This window comes from Chinchilla lanigera, unplaced genomic scaffold, assembly GCF_000276665.1.
Source record: "Chinchilla lanigera isolate Chin_1 unplaced genomic scaffold, ChiLan1.0 scaffold00086, whole genome shotgun sequence".
NCBI lineage: Eukaryota > Metazoa > Chordata > Mammalia > Rodentia > Chinchillidae > Chinchilla > Chinchilla lanigera.
Window position 1 is genome coordinate 9120639 of NW_004955487.1, and position 16586 is coordinate 9137224.

Genomic DNA, 16586 nt, shown 5'->3' on the forward strand with positions numbered 1-16586 from the left:
CGCCCTTGCGAGGTCCCGCTGCGCGCCGGCTGTGAGCCGGGGGCGTCCGGGCGCAGGGAGGAGCCCAGAGGGCCCCAGAGCCGTGGCCAGCCTGCTCCTCGCAGCCGCGTGACCCGGAGCCCAGCCTGGCCTCTCGAGGCTCAGCCGTGTGCACCGGAGATGGACGCGGGCCCAGGGCGCGTCCTGGCTCAGCTCTCACCGAAGGCCATTCCTAGGCGCGACGCGAGCCCCGGGGCAGGTTCAGCTTGAGGGCACTTGTGCTGTGCAGCTGGCTACACGAGGGAGGGAGCACTTGAAGTGCTGGGGTCGGGAAGGCTTCACAAATGACACATTCCAGCTGGGCTTTGTGGGATGGATAGGAGTTTTCCAATCTAAGGGCAAGGGCAGTCCAGCTGGATGCTTCACACCTGTAACCCAGCACTCTCGGAGGCTGAAACAGGAGGATCAAAAGTCCAGGCCCACGCTGGGCAACTTAGTACTTCAGCAAAACTGTGCTCACAGTAAATGGAAAGAGCCAGGGGTGGGGCTCCGCGGAGTGACCCGAGATGCGCAGCCGGTGGGGGGCCGCACAGGAAGCCGCATGGCGCGGCTGGGAAACGGGGTGGTTTGTGCGGCCACGCCCGGTGGGTGAGGGGCCCGGGAGAGGCTGAGAGTTCTCCAGGCTGCGGCCACACTGCCGAGGGGCTCTGGGGCTTAGGGAAGCTGCCAGGAGCCCCGTGTCCGCAGCCGCACGGCCCGGGCGCCTTGGTCAAGAAGGGAGATCAGCGTACAGTGGGACAGGACCCTGGGCTGAGAGGTCACGCGACTTCCTTGGGGTCACACAGCTCCGTGAGCCGAGGTCCAGCCCACAGCCCAGGCCCCCCACAGTGGACGCGCACAGAGAGCGGCTCGGGACCCACGACTCTACGCTCTTACAGATGTGCGGCCAGATGTGTTTCTCCGACGGCCACGCAGTGGGGTCTGAGGGCCCACTCCCTGCTGCCGCGGTGTCCCCGCCAGAGCCTCGGAAGGGGCTCTGTCTTGCCTGGGAGGTCGCAGGTGCCGTCTGTGGGCGCCCGCGACACTGTGGGCGTCACACAGGTGGAGCCGCGAGGGGCTGAGGGTCTCACACCTCCGCACCCGCACCAGCCGTGGTTCTCAGGGCCCCGAGCCTGGGACGAAGAGGATGGGAGGCTTGGGCCCCAGGTCCAGCCGAGCAGGAGGACGGAAGCACGTGATTCGGTGTCTATGAAAACGGTAAAAATGGTTTGCCTTATCAGTATTAAGCTAAGCATTCGGCAGCGTTCAGCGGATGAGAGACATTTGTGTTGGATTTTGTAGTGCCGTGTTCCCTCGAAAATGAGACCTAACCGGAAAAGAAGCCTGGCCGTTACCATGGTGACAGCCAGCATCCTGCGGCAGAGTCCAGCTCCTGGAGCCTTAACTCAGTGGCTGTTCTGTGGGCAGATAAGGCCAAGTGACAGTTTTGATCTCTAGTTTTCAAAGCTGATTATTTCCCAGGTAGGTCTTTATTTTCAGGGAAACACGGCATTTACTACTTACCTTTTTCCTGTGTTACATATAATATCGCAGGAAAGATCATTCTTCTGTCCTTTGGTTTTCTGTTTTGTGTTTTTGGAGACAGGGTCTCACTGTGTAGCCCAGACTGTCCTTGAACTCACAGTGATCCTCCTGCCTCAGCCTCCCAAAGGCACCATATGACTAGGACGGCAGTTATGTGTACCACAGCAGCCTTGGGCCTGTTTTAAGTAAGGTTGCAGACTTTTTTCTATTTTCTTTCCTTTTTCCCTTTTCTACTTTTTTTTCTTGTCTTTTTGAACCAGAGTCTCACTTTGTAGTTCAGGCTGGCCTTGAGCTCACTTTGTAGCCCAGACTGGTCTTGAACTCATGAGGATCCTCCTGCCTCAGCCTCCTGAGTGCTGGGATTACAGGTGTGCGCCACCACACCTACTTTTCTACTTTTTTAAAGGTAGAAGTGCACGTGGCACTCAGAGCTGCCCAGCTTTTAAAAAGTAAGTAAGAGTCAGTTGTTGGCCAGGAGCAGCCACCGTGCCGGGAAGGACCACGCGCCCCAGCTGGGAGGGAGCACTGGACGCAGTGCACGGGGAGCCACCCGCCTCCCCTGTGGAGGTCCACGCCTCTAAAGCAGCACCAGGGGCTTTTTCCAAGTGACCTTATTTGGGAGAGAGCATTCGCTCCAACGTAGGGTCCCTGCGGGAGCCGGGAGCACCACTGTTCTTTTCCAGTGTTGCTTTAAACAGTCGCCTTGTATCCCAGTCACTGAGACTCCGCTTTTGTGTTGCTGCCCCACTCCCGTCACAGTGCTCAGAGTTGGAGAGGCCGGGATTGACCAGCAGCAGCTCCCACTTCTCCTTAGCTGAGCCACGTGGGGAGGTCCTCAGGACCCAGGGGGCCCGGGAATGAGCATTTTAACAAATCCCGCGGGACCCGCACTTGGAGAAGCACTGCTTGTGCTGCACTTGCTCAGTAGCCCAGGCTGCCTTCAACTCACTGTGTCCCTCAGGCTGGCCCTGAACTCACAGTGACTCTCCTGCTTCAGCCTCCCATGCTGGGATCACAGGTGTGCACTGCCAGGCCCAGGCTACCTGTTGTCTTTCCCTCTGAGATGCAAGGCAGAGGCAGCGGCTTGCTGTCCCAGAACCCTGTCCTTCCCTGGCCACCGCCGTCATACCAAGACTGTCCCTCCCAGGCTGGCCGCCTGCACTGGCCCTCGTGGGGTCGCCCGAGGCTGACGCCCCGGGGCCCTGCGTTCCCTGCACTGAGTGACCGCAGGGGCTGGGAGGCTGGTGCTTGGAGCTTCTTGGTCCTGCTGTGGTTGCCGTGGGTCCGGTCAGACACAGCGGGCCCTCCCCGCTCCCAGCACCTTCACTGCAGGGCTCTGCCATGGAGCTTGCCTTAGAGAAGACGTTCATAGAAATATACCATCTCGAGAAAGGCAGTTTGAGGAAGATTATTTTGAAAACAGATTTTGTGTTGGTGTGGCAAGTTGGCTCATGCCTGTGTTCTTAGCACTCTGGAGGCCGAGGCAGGAGAATCTCAGAGTTCCAAGTCAGCCTGGGCTCCACAGTGAGTTCAAGGCAGCCTGGACTATGTGGTGAGACTCTGTCTCAAAAGACTAAAAGAACTGGGTTTTAGTTCTGTTGGCCAAATTCATTTCCACCCATAAATTGCCGCTTGTCGGCTCACACCCATGTACCAGCCAGAACACAACCCGTGCATTTATGTACACACAAGCAAGGGTGGTGTTTCATGATCTGGACACCAGGTGGCGCCAGTGTCTCATCGTGGGGCCTGCACTGCCGCTCCAGCTCACCATGGCCACTTGAGGTTGATGCCCCGACCTCCCTCCCCAGGGAGCAAATTGCCGGTGGGAAGGCGGTCTCCCTCCCTGTCCCCAGGGCTCTGTGGCTTCTCCTGCCCAGGGCATTGATGGGCCACACCTGGGCAGGGTTGGGGCGCTGGGCATGGGGACCACGGGTGGGCGTGGGCTTGGCCAGGGCTGGACGCGGGCCTGGGCCGCCCCGCAGTGTGCCGGTCTTTCCAGGAGGGCTTCAGGCTGCCAGCTTAGGAAACCAAAGTAACGGCATCACGAGGACAGACGTCCCAGGTATCCCTCCACACACGAGAGTGGCCTGGGGGCCTCGGCCCTGAGAGATCTGTCTCTACCTTGAATTTCTGCCAAGATTCCCACCTGGAGTGCTGGGAGCCAGGGAACAGCCTCTTCCCCGTCAGCTCGCCTGTGACCCTGCCACTCAGGAGGCTGAGGCAGGAGGATCCCAAGTTCGAGCCCAGCCTGGTCAACTTAGTGACTTGTTGAGACCCTGTCTCCAAATAAAAATAAAAAGGGCTGGGGGTGCAGCTCAGGGCGAAGACCTCAGGTTCAATCCCCAGTGCTGGAGAAACAAAACCTAAGACACCCTCTTTTGGTACGATTTAAAGTGACAGGATACTGGCCGGCTCCCAGCGCCGTGCGCTTAGCACACATGTCCCTCGGGAGCCGCGGCAGCGACTGCCTGAATGAAGGACGAGATCACTGGGTGTTGGGGAGCTGAAAGCCTGACCTGCCTCCCATTCTCGAAACCCACCCTCCCCCCTGGCCACACCTCTGAGTCCGAGGGGACAGTGCTGGGGCCAGGTGCTTCCTGTCCAGACCGCTCTTTGTCTTCTCTTATACTTCCCTTGTGGTCTTTTGAGACAGGATCTCATTATATAGTGCAGGCTGGCCCTAAACTCACTATGATCCCAGGCTGGCCTGGAACTCTCGGCAATCCTCCTGCCTCAGCCTCCCAAGTGCTGGGATGACAGGCATGGCCACCATGCCCAGCTAAGCTGATTTTTTATATCATCGCTGATGGCGATGAAAGTCCTTCGGTGGTGACTGACCGAAGCAGAAAGGTGCCTGCCTGTGACCAGCCAGCCTGGGGGAGGCGCCATCCCATAGTCAGTCCGCCTGGCAAGGAGCCCAGGATGAGTCCTCCTGGGCAGACAGAGCACGCGGCTTCCTCCAGACACCGGTGCCAGAATCCGAGCCTCATTCCAGGCATCTGGCTGAGGCTGTGACTCGGCAGGGACGGGGTGGCCGGGCCTGGCTCGCCCACTGCCTGTGACTTCGCTGTGCTTCCTTGGGGCCCGAGCCGGCGGCCGTCCACGCCAAGCGCTGCGGCTTCACGGCACTGGCTGGTGACAGCCTCTTGTCTTCCTCCCTCTCCTCTCCCTCCCCAGGCTTATGGGGCAGGGAGGTCACCAAGCTCCCCTGCCGCCGCCCTGGCGGCCTTGCTGCTTAGTGGCTGCCCCATTTCTGTCCCCCGGGCAGGGGCTTCTTACCACGTTGCCAGAGCTTTGTCTTCTCCCTGTGACAGCATCATCACCATCATTTAATCTCTTTATTGGCTTTTGAGACAGGGTCTCACTGAGTTTGTACCAGGAAAGCCAGCGTGACAGGCTTCTCCAGGAGAACCAGCAGCACCGTCTTCCCTGCTGGGCCAGGCAGCCGTGTACCCTGGGGACCCGACCTGGGGGCCCTGTGGACAGAGCCCTTCTACCGTGCTGTGGAGCTGAGACCCGGACTCGGACGTGCACCTGAGCAACCTGCCAGGAGTGCAGGGTGGAAATGACTGAACTGAGACAGGACACAAGCCAGTGCTGGGTAGTCTCGAGCAGGAAAGGGTGGCCCCCTCCCGCTCTAGCCCACAACAGGGTTCCATGACCATTTAAACTTCCTAGGCCTGGGGAAGATAGGTGTTATTATTTGTACTATTATTTTGGGGTTTTTTTGAGACAGGGTCTCATTATGTAGTCCAGGCCGGGTTTGTACTCACATCAATACTCCTGCCTCAGCCTCCTGAGTGCTGGGATGACAGGCGTGTGCCCTCCACACCCAGCTCCGAAGGCTGGAATTCTGGAAGCCCGGGTACCACATCCCGCCTCGCCCAGGCCTGCTTTGTCTGGCAGCCTGTGCATGGTGACCCTGTGTGTGACAGCGAGGAGGCAGGAATGTCTCAGGAAAGGAGCCTGGGGGTGCTGGCATCCCCGCCATGCAGTGCCAGGTGGGCAGCATCACAGTGCCACTGTGGGGTGAGGGCGAACCCCGTGGGTCCGGCAGGAGCGGGGCTGTGTGGCTGGCTGGCCCTTGCTATGTCACTGTCACTGGGGAGCCCTGGGATGCCCTCCCCAGAGCGACTCCTGGGTGACACGGCTTTCCGGGCCTGGCCTAGCCACGCGCCTGGCCTCCTTGCAGCCACCACGGCAGCCCCAGTCCCAGCCCTGCCCTGGCCCCAGCTCCTGCGCGTGTGCGCGGGCTTCCTGTGCTTCCCCGCATGTGCCTGTGCCAAGCAGCCAGCAGCGGTCGCCAGCCCGGGGGGGCCCTGCACGGCGGCTTGCTCTTTCTGCAGCCGCTCTGGAGTCCTCTTGCCTGAGGGTCTTTAGCTGCGCTGTCCTGGCTGCCTTGATGTCCTGAAAGGATTCAAAACGTCTCCCTTTCATGGTCACTGTGACTTTGGGGAGCAGCCCGGAATGACACAGTGCCAGGCCCAGTGGCTGAAGTGGATGAGGACACAGTGTCACATTTTCCTGAGCTGCTTTTCTGTGGTGAGGCATGTGGTGGCAGTAGTCACCATATTTTTGATCACAGCTGAAAAAGGAAAGAGGACTCCAGAGCTGCTGCAGACAGCTGCCAGGACCATGGGAAGAGTTGCTGAAAGCAGAGGAGACATTTGGGGACTCATGGCTGTGTCTTGCGCTGTAATTATTTTTGAAATGTAAGCGTTCTTCACGATGCTGGTTTCCTTTACTTCCCTTGCCGTGTCCTGCAGGGAGGGTCTGCACCCAGCGCTCAGTCCCCCTTTGCCAGTCTCCAGGCCTGGGTCGCTCTGGCGCAGGCAGTGGACGTGGCGTGTGCTGGGAGGCTCCTGGGGCTGCTTCACTGTCCGCTGTCTGCCTGGGCTGGAGGTGGCTGAGGAGCAGCACAGGGTGCAGCAGAGCTGGGGGGCGGCCGGGCCAGGGCAGCACCTGCTTCTCAGCAGGTGCAAGGTGCAGGGTGTTCTATGTTTATTTTTGGCACTGGAGCTTGAACCCAGGGCCTTTGCATGGTGCTGCACCCCCTGGCCCTTTTTATTTTTAATTTTGAGCCAGGGTCTCTCTGTGTCACTAAATCGCCCAGGCTGGGCTGGAGCTTGTGACCCTCCTGCCTCAGTCTCCCAGGATGCTAGGACGGCAGTGCGCACCACCATACCCAGCTTGCAGAGTGGTTTTAAACAGGAATGAAACCCTTCTGCTTCTGGATTTAGAAAGTCAGGCTGGCAGCTCCACAGAGAACGGACTGGCAGAGGTATGCAGGAGACCAGAGAGGGAGGCGAGAAAGTTGCAGTCATTGGTCTAGGGTGGAGGTTTGAGGGCAGCCCCCCTGAGGGCAGAAATCACCTGGGCCTACACTGGGAGAAGGATGGGCTACAGCGGGAGGAGGAGCCCTGGGTGGGGAGGGGATGCGTTTGCCTTTAAATCAAGATCTCCTCAAAGCACTGGATAAAAACTTGGAGTCTATAATTCCAGCACTCTGGGAGGCTGAGGCAGGAAGATCACAAGCTGCAGCCCAGCCTGGGCAACTTGGTGGCTTGGTGAGACCCTGCCTCTGAAAATGAAAAAGGCTGGGGACGCAGCTCAGTATGAACGCCAGGCGCAGTGCCTAGACTGCCTGCGCACGCAGAGCCTTCTGAAGTGCCTAGACCGCTCGCGCCCTCAGAGCATGTGGGGGCAGCCTGGAACCTACTTTTCCCGGGGCATGGCACAGAAGGTCCCACTTTCTGCCGGTGCTGTGAGCCCAGGCCAGTAGCTGTCTCGCCACCTTTGTGTCCCTGGAGCCCAGCTCAAACCCAGGCTGATGTTTGTTGAGTGCAGGAGCGATCTCCAAACCAAGACTGGCTCCTTCCTCCCGCGCACTGAAATGGTCTCTGCTCAGCCGCTGCAGGCTGGGCTTGGCTGTCTGCTTCCCTTGCACCATTCTGCCCACATCTCACTCCAGCCTGTGCTCCCAACGCCTTCCTCGGGTCTGAGATTTTCACACACTCCCCTGAGCTCCCTGTTTTCCGGTGTGAACCGCAGGGGCACCCACCTGTCAGCCTTGGAATTGAACAACAGTGTAAAATCGTCACCTGTCTCTTTTTCTTAATCAGAGAGGAAATGTTAGTAACAGCAAGGTCTCCCAAAGGCCGCCGTGCACACCCTGTCTTCGGCTGAAAGCCACACTCTTGCTAGAAGCAGGGCTGGGTATGTTTCTGATTACATGGGTGACCCGCAGCCTGGAAACCCTTTGTAGATGCCCTTTATTCTTACACAACCTACTGATGAGCACATGATCTAACAGATTTCACACCACATAAACTTAAGCCTAATAAATGGCTTCGAATTCAGAGCCCCTAATTCTGGTTCAGGGATGTAGACCCCTTACAAAAGCAATTGTGTAGACAATTAATAAACCCACCCACTGCCCTGCGGAAGGACCGGTTCCAGCCCCCATCGCCTGCCCTAGACCAAACTCCAGATAAGTAGGTTTAGAAAATATAGATTTCCTGTGGGCTTCTGTTAGGGGAGAAGACGTAGCCACAGTAAGAGGTCACATGGCCATAATCACCTTCTGCCGTGTCCAGTACAATCGCAACAGCTATTGCTGCTGAAGTATGTGGCTGCTTAAATCCATATTAACCATATTTGAACATAATCCTGGCACATCCACGGGTTTAACACCCACATGGTGCCAGAGCTCCTAACTTCCAACAGACGACAGAACACTGTCATCGCGGAATGTTCCAGCTTGCTGCTGTTTTGTCTGTTATCAGTCACTGTGCCTCTCCTGGGGCTGTTTGATTGCATTCATCTAGATAAGCAAAATAAGGTTCATATTGAAAAATACAGATTAAAAAAGAAATCCTATTGTTAATGGGAAGAAGGGAAACTTTGTTTAAATCTGCTGCTGAGCTGTTTTCGTCAAGCCCTTTGCTGTTTCGAGGGATGTACTTACAGCTTCGAGCAGTGAACAGTCTTGATTAGGACCAGCAAAGAAAACCTGCTTTCTCAGCCTTGTTAGACAAATCCTGCCTGACTTTACCAAGGGGAAGCGTGCGTGAGAGGCTGCTGGGCCAGCAAGGTTCAGGACCTTGCGATGTGGGGATCCGTGCTGGGTAGCGAGGCAGGAATGAGTGCTGAGCCGAGCTGCAGGGCTGCCGGAGGAGAGCTGCTTGCTTTCCTCAGCAAACAGTGCGCAGCCTCCTTTCTGGTCCTCCAGCCTTGGTTTACTTAGCTACAAGGCCGAGAGGAAGGCAGGCTTCCCACTGCATGGCAGAAGAGAGCTAAGGCAGTGTGGAGCCAAAACAGAACCTTGCGGGACCTCAGAGGTCCTGTGAGCTGTGGGCCCAGATCCAAATTGTTGCGAGTCACCTCCAGAGATGGGCTTTCGGCTCGTACAGCAGAGGTGGGCTTCGCTCCATAACGCAGGTGTCTCAGCACAGCAGGCAGCGCTCAGGCGAGACAGCCCCGAAGAAGAGCAAATGTTAGCAAACTTCCACGCACTCACTGTGGAAACTTCACAGCCATTCAGTCCGGACATTGCCTGTGAACCCTGGGCCTCTATAGCTTGCTACTTGTTAATGGAGGGCATTTAAAGGCCTCTCAGATTTTCAGTCTGCAGTGTCTTTCCTGGTAAGGTGAGTTTCTTGCAGGAAGCATGTAGCTGGGTCTGGTCTCCTTATCCAGTCAGGGTGATCTGTCTCCTTCCACTGGGGAATATAGTCTTTTTAGATTCAAGGTCATTATTGATATGGAAGTACTGACTCTTGTCATTTCATTAATTCACTTCAGTTTGTTCTGGATATATTTTGTTCATTTTTGTGGTTTGATAGTTTACTGTATTGCTAAGATTTAATTTTTCTATTTCTCTTTTGTGCATCTGCTGATTATTGGTCTTTATACTTTATTGTGTTTTCATGATGGTAGTACTCTTTTTCACTTCTGAATGTAGGATTCCCTTAAGCACCTTTTGGCTAGGCACACACCTGTAATCTCAGCCATCTGGGAAGCTGGGGCAGGAGAGTCTCAAGTTTGAGCCTACCCTGGGCAACTTAGTGAGACCCTGTTGTGCAATAATGAATCTTTTTTCAGTGGTACAGTGGTGATGAATTCTCTTAGTTTTTGCTTGTCTTGGATGGTCTTTATCTCTGAAGGATAGCTTTGCTGCTTATAGTACCTTTGCTCAGAAATTAGGTTCTTTCAGTACTTGAGCTACAATGTTTCTCTGAAAATAAGACTTAGCTACAGAGCCATTGAGCAAGAGAATAGTTTTTTTTGTTGTTGCTGTTTTTTGTTTGTTTGTTTGTTTTTGATACTGGAAATTGAACTTAGGACCTTGCACTTGCCAGGCAGGTGCTTATGCCACTGAACTAAATCCCTGGCAAGCAAGAAAACAGTGATAGCAGATGAGATTAAGATAGGTTGATGGGGGCTGGCACTTTTGATCTCTAGTTTTCAATACTGATTATTTTCCAGCTAGGTCTTATTTTCAGGGAAAAAGGGTGTATCATTCCTTTTCCTCCTGGCACATAGGTTTCAGATGAGAAATCTACTGTTAGTCTGAAGAATGTAGCCTTAATGTGACTTGGCACGTTTTCTTACAAGTTTTAGAATTCTCTCCTTGCCTAGTTATTTGGCCAATGTGACTACACAGTGCCATGGTGAGGGTCTTTGATGGCCGTGTCTGTTTAGGCCCCCAGGCCTCCTGCACTTGGATGTCTGTGTCCTTCCCACCTTGAGGGACATTTCCAGTTATTAAGTCGCTGAACTGTTTCCCACGCCTTTCCCCTGGGCATCGCCTTCAGCACTCCAACAATGAAAGCGCTCACTCAGTGCTGTCCCAAGCATCTCAAAGGCTGCCTTCATTCTTTTCTATTTACTTATTTCTGCTGTATCTAGTCCATGGTTTCCCTCTTTCACCTGTGGAGTTATTAATTTCTAAGATGTCTGTGGTATGTTGATTTATTTTGCAGCATTGGGCATTAAACTAAGGAACTTTGCACTGAGCTACATCTCCACCCTTTTTGTTTTTTATTTTGAGACAGGGTCTCGCTAAGTGGCTAAATTGTACAGGTTTACCTCCTGAGTGCTGGGATTATAGGAGTGTGCCACCACTGTTTGTTCTTTTTAAAGATATCTATCTTCTTGCTGGATTTCTGATTAGTATTATGAATTGTTTTCCTGATTTTGTTTAATTGTCTGTTTGTATTCTCTTGAATCTAACTGTTTTTTCTGGGACTTCTTTTTTCTGTTTGCTTTTTGAGACAGGGTCTCACTGTGTAATTCAGGCTGGCTTTGAACTCACTATGTAGCCCAGGCTAGCCTCAAACTAGAGGCAGTCCTGCCTTGGCCTCCCAAGGGCTGGGACAGGCATGCACCTGGCTTTTGACTTCTTTATCAGGCACTCTGTCCCTGTCCTTTTCCCTGGGGTCTCTGCTGTGCTGCTCTGGGGTTTCTTGGGCAGCATCCTGTGACGGTGCTCTTACGCTTTTCTCTGACCCTGCACTGAGATCTGTGCACTGGGGGGCAGCTGTCTACCGTGCATGTGAGGGGCGGTGCCACAGACCCTGTCCTGGTAAAGACCTATCGGGGTGCTGGTTTGTAAACTACACGGCTCTGCTCAAAGTGGGTGCATGGCACCGCCCTCTGTAGTTTCTCCTGCTGTGACCGTCAGTTAGGATGCAGGGCGTGTGGCGTGTGAGTGCGAGACCTCTGTCCCTGGGGCCCCGGGCATGGTAGATGCAGCCCTCACAGCCTAGGGTGGCCCCTCTGTGTGGCTGCTGTAGCCGTGGAGCTGGCTGAGCTGAGATGGGCTCAGAGCAGCACCTCCTGGGTAGGGGCATAGCAGCTGGGGGCCCAGGGCTGTCCTGGGGCCAGCTCCCCAGGCACGCCCGGGTTACCCTCTGCCCTGCGGCTGGCAGTCCCTTGTGGGGGCCCCAAGCTGCTCCCAGACTTTGTCTCGGTGCCTGACCCACTTGAAGGGCTCTGGTGTGTCCCACGGCTGCAGTGGCCTTGGTGCAGGAGGGGCAGCTGGCACCTCCTGTGCCTGTGTCACCTTCTCTGCTTCTCAGATGCGACGGTCCCAAAGCAGAGGTCCTCACACCTGCTGTCCCCAGCGTCCCGGCCTGTGAGTGGTGCCGTGTTGCCTGAGACGGGGCCCAGCAAGCAGGTTAGTTGGTCCCTCTCTTCCTTGTCCCGTAGCCGACCCACGCACAGGGACTGCGCACCTGGCCTGGAAAGTGCCCAGTCAGGTGTCCCCGGAACCCCCGCCGTCGCTGCCCACTGGGGATCCCTGCCTCGCACTGCGGCAGAGTGGGCTCTGAAACCTGACTTCCTCACGTCTCTGCTTCATTCCTTAGTGGCTTGCACTGACTTTAGAACAAGGTCGGAGTTCCTTGGCCGATTTCAAGGCCTTCCTGTCCGCGCACCTGTCCACGTCTCTGCCTCTGCCCTCTGCCAGGTTCCCGAGTTCCCGCTTCTTCCCTCACAGGTCTTTGCTGCTCCCCCCAGCCCCACCTCCCCACCCTTCAGGCTTTTGCCTCTGAGCTCCATTCACTGTTTTCTTTGGGGGGTGGTGTAGTCTTGTGGCTTAAACCCAGAGTCTTCACATGAGCTGCATCCCCAGCCCTGTTTCATTTTTTATTTTGAGACTGGGTCTTGCTAAGTCGCTAAATTCCCCGGGCCGGGCTGGAACTTTTGATCCTCCTGCTTCAGCCTCCCTCCCGATTTCATTCAGAGATAGGGCGCACGTCCTACTGTGACTCACACTGTAAAACTGCTTTGGCTGCCTTTGGTGGGAAGGCCCCAGGGAGGTGGCCTGGACCCTGTGCTGCTTTCCCACCCCACCCGGCCGTGGGGTCGTGTCCCCGTCCACTCCGGGAAGCCCCCAGCCCTGCATTACAGGTGCAGCTGGGAGCGCCCCGCAGGGCCCCCTGTCAAGCAGAGTCTGCTCGCCTCTGCCCCAGTCGTCTCCATCGCAGGGGCGCACAGCTGTCTGCCTCCCGGGGCTCCACACGCTGAGCCCACCGCTCATTTAACAGCCATCCGCAAGGCCGGGCTGAGTGCACAGGTCGCCCCGCGGGAGCCTAACTGCACTGCGTGGACCCGCACTCTGCTCCCTCCTGGAAACCGCCTCTGCTCCTGCCTGCCACAAGGGAGCCTACTGGGAAGCCGCTCACTTCAGGCCGCTAGAGGCGGAGAAAATGGGGAGAAGCCAGACCGTCGCTGGAAGCTCCAAACCCGGAGAGCAGAAAACTTCCTTTCCTGTCTTCATCAAACAAGGATGGGAGGAGATTCCAGACTGTGTGGATTACGATGGACCCACTTTGCCAAAGCCTCCTAAAATGGCTGTTTTATTTTATATTTTATTCGAGGCAGTGTCTCACTATGTAGTCCAGTCTGGCTTCGAACTGGTAGTGATCCTCCTGCCTCAGCCGTCAGAAGCTTGGATTAAGTTGTGTGCCTCGGCGCCTGGCTAAACTGCCAATTCTAATGAAGGACTCTGCAATGTGGACCAGAGTGGAGTTGCTCTGTTGGAGTTACAGGAGCTTCATAAAAGCTGTGATGTCTCTGAACCTGTGTAGAGGGGAATGATGCCTGCTGCTTCATGGAGCTGTTTGAATTTAAAGTGCATTATTTGGGGCTGGGGATTTAGCTCAGCGGCAAAACCGCCTGCCTGGCAAGCGCAAGGTCGTGAGTTCGGTTCCCGGTACCGGAGAAAAACCAAAAAAAAAAAATAAAGTGCATTATTCAACTGGGCGTGGTGGCACACGCCTGTAACCCCAGCACTCAGGAGGCTGAGGCAGGAGAATCTTTGTGAGTTCAAGACCAGCTGGAACTGCTCAGCGAGACCCTGTCTCAAAAGGACAACAAAAAAAAGAAAAAAGTGCATTATTCCTTTTATGTTCGCTCTTGCCTGCCAGCAGCAAATGAGGAGGTAAACAAACGGCCTGGTGACTACTTGCCCAGGGCTGGGATAGCTGCAGGGACTGTAGAAACACAGTATGTCATTATGCTGTTACCACAGCACCCCTGGATGTGCATTACAATTACAGCAGAGAACATGGGATGAGATGGGCTGGACGCGCTCCTTGATCACACAGATGCAGCTTGTCTTGGTGCTGGGCTTCAAGCCGGAGTTCACATTGGCAAAACCTGGGCTCCGCCTGCCTTGGTCTAGTCTGCCAGACCATCGAGGGGACTGGTGACAGTGACAGGGCAATCGACGCCAAGGTGTAACTGAAAACTGTAACCAATGCTTACATTCAAAAAATTCATTACAGTAAAGGACACATTGCCAGGAATCCCCTCAAAATCCTCCCCTCGCTTTGAGCACACTCCTCCCATCATCCGTGCCACTTTCTGCAGCAGTCTGGAGTCCTCTTTCCTGAGGGTCTTTAGCTGCGCTGTCCTGGCTGCCTCAGTATCCTGAATGGATTCAAAACATTTGTCTTTCCCGGTCACTGTGACTTTGGGGAAGAGCCGGAAGTCACACACGGTGCCAGGTCTGGTGACTGAGGTGGATGAGGATGCAGGGTCATGTTTTTATGAGATCCCTTTCTGCTGGATGACAGTTAGCAACAGTATTCATATTTTTTATCTCACCTGGTAGAGACCCTCAGGAAAGAGGACTCCCAGAACTGCTGCAGAAGTGACAAGGAAGAGTGTGCTCGAAGTGAGGGGAGGATTTTGGGGGGGTGCCTGATGATGTGTCCTCACCTGCAATAAATTTTTTGAATGTAAGCATTCACTGTTCATTTTTATGGTCCCTTGCATGCTATGTGGACAGACACTTGGACGGGGTATGTGTAGATGACTGACTCACAACAATTAAGTCAGAAAACAAAAATGAGGTCAGAACATGCTGAGGGGAGTTACCTGGGCTATGGCAGTAACCCCAGGGGAGAAAATAAAATAAACAGCAAAGCTGGGCTCAAAATTGAAAACCCACTGCCTGGTCAGCGGAGTCTAATTAGGGACTCCTCCCGACAAGCGTGTGGTGAGACAGCGACACATTCCCTGAAGAGGCCGCGCACACGTGATCGACTGCTCTCTGAGCCACAGCACTACTTCAGTGTCCGGAGAAAAACAGGCCCCTTGGGTCGAGAACAGGGGTCTCCTGCCCTGGGTCCTGGTGCTGACCAGCTGGGGAGCATTATTTAGGGAAGTCACTTAGCAACTTGTCAGGACCCCCTTGTGGCCCAGGGAGTGCACACTGTCCCCCACATCCTCAAATCCTCAGGGTGACTCAGACCCCGGCGGGTGGAGCCTAGCGCCTACAGGAGAAGTGTCTCTGTGACTCAACTTCCTGCCACGTGCAGAAGCTTGCTCGGTTTCAGTGAGTCCAACACAGGGCCAACCCAGACCAAGCGATTCCAGTCCTAGGTGGTATACATCACCCTGCACACTGAAAAAGTGCTCAAATCCTAAACTCACATAGGAATGTTTACAGTAAAACTATTTACACCCACCGAAAGGTGGAAACAACCCGATGTCTATCAGTTGATGAATGGATGAACAAAATGTGATCTAGCCACATAGCGGAGTAGTACACAGCCCTGATGAAGAATGAAGTAACGTTATGTGCCACAACACAGATGAACCTTGAAACTGTTATGCCAGGGGCACGTGAAAGACACAGAAAATCATGTACCCTGGGATCCCACTTACCTGAAATGTCTGCAAAGAGAAATCCATACACACAGAAGGTGAGCCAGTGGGAGTTGGGCTGCACAGAGAGAGAAACTGAGAGTCTCTGTTTAGTGGGTACCCGAGCTGAGTTTTGGGGTGCACACCTGTGATCCCAGAACACTGGGAGGCTGAGGCAGGAAAAGCGCAAGTTCAAGTCCAGCCTGGGCAAATTAGCCAGGTCCTGTCTCAAAGCAAAGAAATAAAGGCCCTGGTTTCAATCCCCAGTAACTGCAAAGAACGAGCAAATGAACAAAAAACAACAAAAAGAAAGAAAAATAGGGAAAATAGCTACAGTGCAGGGGCTCCTTTCAGGGTAATGAGAAGATTCAGGGGCTAAAGTAGCATCATGAATGTGCTGAATGCAGAGTCATGCACAGAGGGTCGGAACGCTGAACTTTGTATCATGTACAGTTTACAATAATATTTTTTAGAGAGGGTAAGCAGAAGATTCTCTAATACTCCAGGGGCATCTTGGGAAATACTTTTTTTTGAGTACTGAGGGTTGAACCCAGGCCTTTTACATGGGGATACATCTCTGGTCCTTTTTTTCATTTTTTATTCTGAGGCAGAGTCTTGCTAAGTCACTCAGCTGTCTAGGCTGGGCTGGAACTTGCAGCCCTCCTGCCTCAGCCTCCCGAATGCTGCGATGACAGGCACTCCCATCACACCTGGCCAGACAGTTTGTGGGGTCTTCGAGCCCACCCTGGCCAGCCCGGCCTGTGAGACTGAGGGCCCCACTCCAGCCCTGGTGGGTGCCCAGGCCACAGGCACGGCTGCCAGCCAGGCTGCGGAGACAAAGCCTTCCTCTCTGTGGCCACGGGCAGCCCGAATCGTGTGACCCGACCTTCCTGCCAGCCTGGTGACTCCTCCCACACATGGGCCACAGCACAAATGTTGGGACTATTTTACATTTCTGGTTTTGATTTATTTTGTTTCCTTTTATGGTATCGGGGACTGAACCTACACACTGAGCTGCATCCCCAGCCCTCTCTAGTTTTATTTTGAGTCTCAAAAAGTGGCTAAATTGCCTAGACTAGGCCAGAATTTGAGATCCTCCTGCTTCAGCTTCTCAGACCACTGAGATTGCAGGCATGCACCAGCTGGCTGGCTTGACTGGTCAGTTGTAAAGCCAGCTTTATTGGGGGTATAACTGATGCATACAGAGATGTACACGCTGAATGTACACAGCTGAATAAGACTGGACAAAGCAAACAAGACAACACTATCACCAGAATGTAGACAGAGCCAACCTGCCGGTTTCCTTGAGGTATCACCAGCGTGTGTGTGTGTGTGTGTGTGTGTGTGTGTGTGTGTGTAAT

At 54.5% G+C, this 16586-nt stretch overlaps 1 protein-coding gene and 1 long non-coding RNA gene across 4 annotated transcripts in view; one reads left to right on the forward strand and one right to left on the reverse strand.

Moving 5' to 3' along the window:
* The window catches only part of LOC106146626, a 4223-nt gene extending 3222 nt beyond the window's left edge, over window positions 1-1001 (reverse strand). The window contains exon 1 of the long non-coding RNA XR_001231155.1: window positions 916-1001. This is a non-coding gene — a long non-coding RNA (uncharacterized LOC106146626). The remainder of the gene's footprint in view (window positions 1-915) is intronic.
* Window positions 31-5254, forward strand: LOC102020809. Of its 3 annotated transcripts, XM_013504349.1 has the most exons (3): window positions 31-1236; window positions 1321-1500; window positions 4924-5254. In XM_013504349.1, the coding sequence occupies exons 1-2, from the start codon at window positions 505-507 to the stop codon at window positions 1474-1476; spliced, it is 888 nt and encodes a 295-aa protein (XP_013359803.1). In that variant the 5' UTR covers window positions 31-504; the 3' UTR covers window positions 1477-1500; window positions 4924-5254. The 3 variants fall into 3 exon arrangements, with proteins under 3 accessions (XP_013359803.1, XP_013359804.1, XP_013359805.1); XM_013504350.1 differs by lacking the exon at window positions 1321-1500; XM_013504351.1 differs by lacking the exons at window positions 1321-1500; window positions 4924-5254 and adding an exon at window positions 1625-1813.
* Window positions 5255-16586: the final 11332 nt, after the last annotated feature.